A 2,335-nucleotide genomic window follows, 5' to 3' on the forward strand; every position below is an offset into this window, starting at 1 on the left:
AAAGAAAAGGGGGGGGGGGGCAAATACACAATTTGCAAGCATAGATAAAATAAACAGTAGTATTCAGGTGCAGAAATTTAATAATTAAGTGTAAAATAACACTGCATTGTGTTCACTGTATGAATTAAATTTAGATTCATCTTTGTTATAGCTGTTTTGTTGTTTGGTTAACATTAGTGACATTCAGCAGCACGTATTTATAGGCTGCTGTCCCTTTAAATCTGACTGCACGGATCCAGTATAATGATACACATCCGATTTCTTTCTCAGCTGTTTACATTCATTTAAACATAACTGACTGTGTTTACGAGAATGATCGTCGAGATGAGTACTATTGACATAATTCTGTGTTTATGTGTCTGTTCAAACATAAGGAGGAGGAGATGCGAAAGACGAATCAACTCGGTGTTCGTGCACCATCTCTGTGTGTGTGTGTGTGTGTGCGCGCGCTTTGCACGTGTGCGGCAGAACTGAAGAGATGCTGTGCTTTAGGTGTGAGTCAGACAGCAAGACGAGACGGCAAAGAGTTGTTTTCTGCAACTTATTGCACTTAATAACTCTTTTTAATGTTAAGCAATTCTCTGCTATATGCGTCGAACTAAAACGTTGACCTTTTGCAACGTTTTGATTTAAGTAGCCTATTATTAAAATGATTCAGATATCGCAGGCCGTTGGGCATATCTATGCATGTATGCATATCGCGATATTTACATTTGCGATATTTCGATAATTTCGATATATCGTGCAGCCCTAGTAGACAGTAGAGCTGATTTTTGCATTATTCTCTTGCAGTGGTTCAGTCCAGACCCAGATCCAGCAGTTTTCCATCTACAGTAACTCGAGTGGTGTCAGGCCCTGCTCCTAAACAGCAGCACACCCCACAACCAACTCCACGCAGCAGAACCAGCACCCTGCCCAAGACCTCCACACCGCTACAGCATCACAGGTACAGAAACATTTACTCTGGTCTTCATGAAAGTAGGAGTTTTTTTTTTATTTAAACATTTTAAAACAATTACAATAAAAATAAATAAAATTAAACCGACTCTATTTATATTTGTATATTCGTGATAATGCACAATATATATATTTTTAATTGTATTTATTATCTTTTAATTGTTTTCTGCTGACATATCCAAGCTTGGTAGGGCATAATGTTTTTTTTATTCAAGCATGTCCAATCAACAGTGTTACTTTAGTATTATTAATGCACAATTATAGTATTTGTAATATTTGATATTTTTTTATACATTTTTATATTATTGTTCGTTTTTTTTTACATTTTTAATTCAGAAGAAGTTTTCCTTCATGTTTAATTCATCTGTTTTTGTTCTTTAAATGTGCCTAGTTAGTTTTTATTCATTTATATTTATATTTCTGTTTTAGTTTTTATTTTAATTATTTTAATCATTTTAGTACTTCAACTTAAACTAAATAAAAATGGTGCCTAATGTTAGAAACTAAACGAAATAAAGTTTTTTATTATTTTATTAATTAACAAATGTTAATTATTGTTAGTTATAAAATTTGGCAACACTTTATTTTAAGGTGTCCTTGTTACACGTTACATGTACTTACTACTATAATAACAATTAATTATGCATAATTACATGCAAGTAACCCTAATCCTAATCCTAACCGTATAGTAAGTACATGTAGTTAAATAATATTACTCAGTATTTAAATGTATAATTACACAGTAGCAAGGACACCTTAAAATAAAGTGTAACCTAAAATTTTAATTTTAGTTAATGATTACAACACTGACAATCAAGTTTCAATCAGACGTGTCACATTACAGAAGCGAACTGTGCTGCGCAAATGCCGTTTCCTGTTAAAGGAGACATATTATGCCCCTTTTTACAATATGTAATATAAGTCTCTGGTGTCCCCAGAATGTGTCTGTGAAGTTTCAGCTCAAAATACTCCACAGATCATTTATTATGTCATTTTGAAAATGCATATTTTGAGTGGAAGCAGAAACGAGCTGTTTTTCTGGCCTGTGTCTTTAAATGCAAATTTGCTGCTGCTCCCCGCCACCTTTTCCAGAATAGAGCTGCTAAAAACATCTGTTTTGGTTCTGATTATCATGTTTATCGCGCTGAAATCATGCGTTTTAAACCATATGAGTTTAAACTTCAGATATACGGTTTTCATCCGACCGAAGCACACGGACAGAAAGCGGCTGTCATGTGAGTACTAAGTAACGTGACATGTGACCCATACTCGGAATTAGTGCTCTGCATTTAACCCATCCAAAGTGCACACACACAGCAGTGAACACACACACCGTGAACACACACCCGGAGCAGTGGGCAGCCATTTATGCTGCGGC

At 34.9% G+C, this 2,335-nt stretch overlaps 1 protein-coding gene across 1 annotated transcript in view; it reads left to right on the forward strand.

The window, feature by feature from the left end:
- The window catches only part of LOC107581398 (zinc finger protein Dzip1-like), a 26,663-nt gene that overhangs the window by 16,004 nt on the left and 8,324 nt on the right, over positions 1 to 2,335 (forward strand). Inside the window, exon 15 of the mRNA XM_016266956.1 lies at positions 793 to 978. Within this exon, the coding sequence (XP_016122442.1) occupies positions 793 to 978 (186 nt within the window). The remainder of the gene's footprint in view (positions 1 to 792; positions 979 to 2,335) is intronic.

The sequence above is a fragment of the Sinocyclocheilus grahami genome, unplaced genomic scaffold (assembly GCF_001515645.1).
Source record: "Sinocyclocheilus grahami isolate Dianchi unplaced genomic scaffold, SAMN03320097.WGS_v1.1 scaffold34.1, whole genome shotgun sequence".
Taxonomy (NCBI): Eukaryota; Metazoa; Chordata; class Actinopteri; order Cypriniformes; family Cyprinidae; genus Sinocyclocheilus; species Sinocyclocheilus grahami.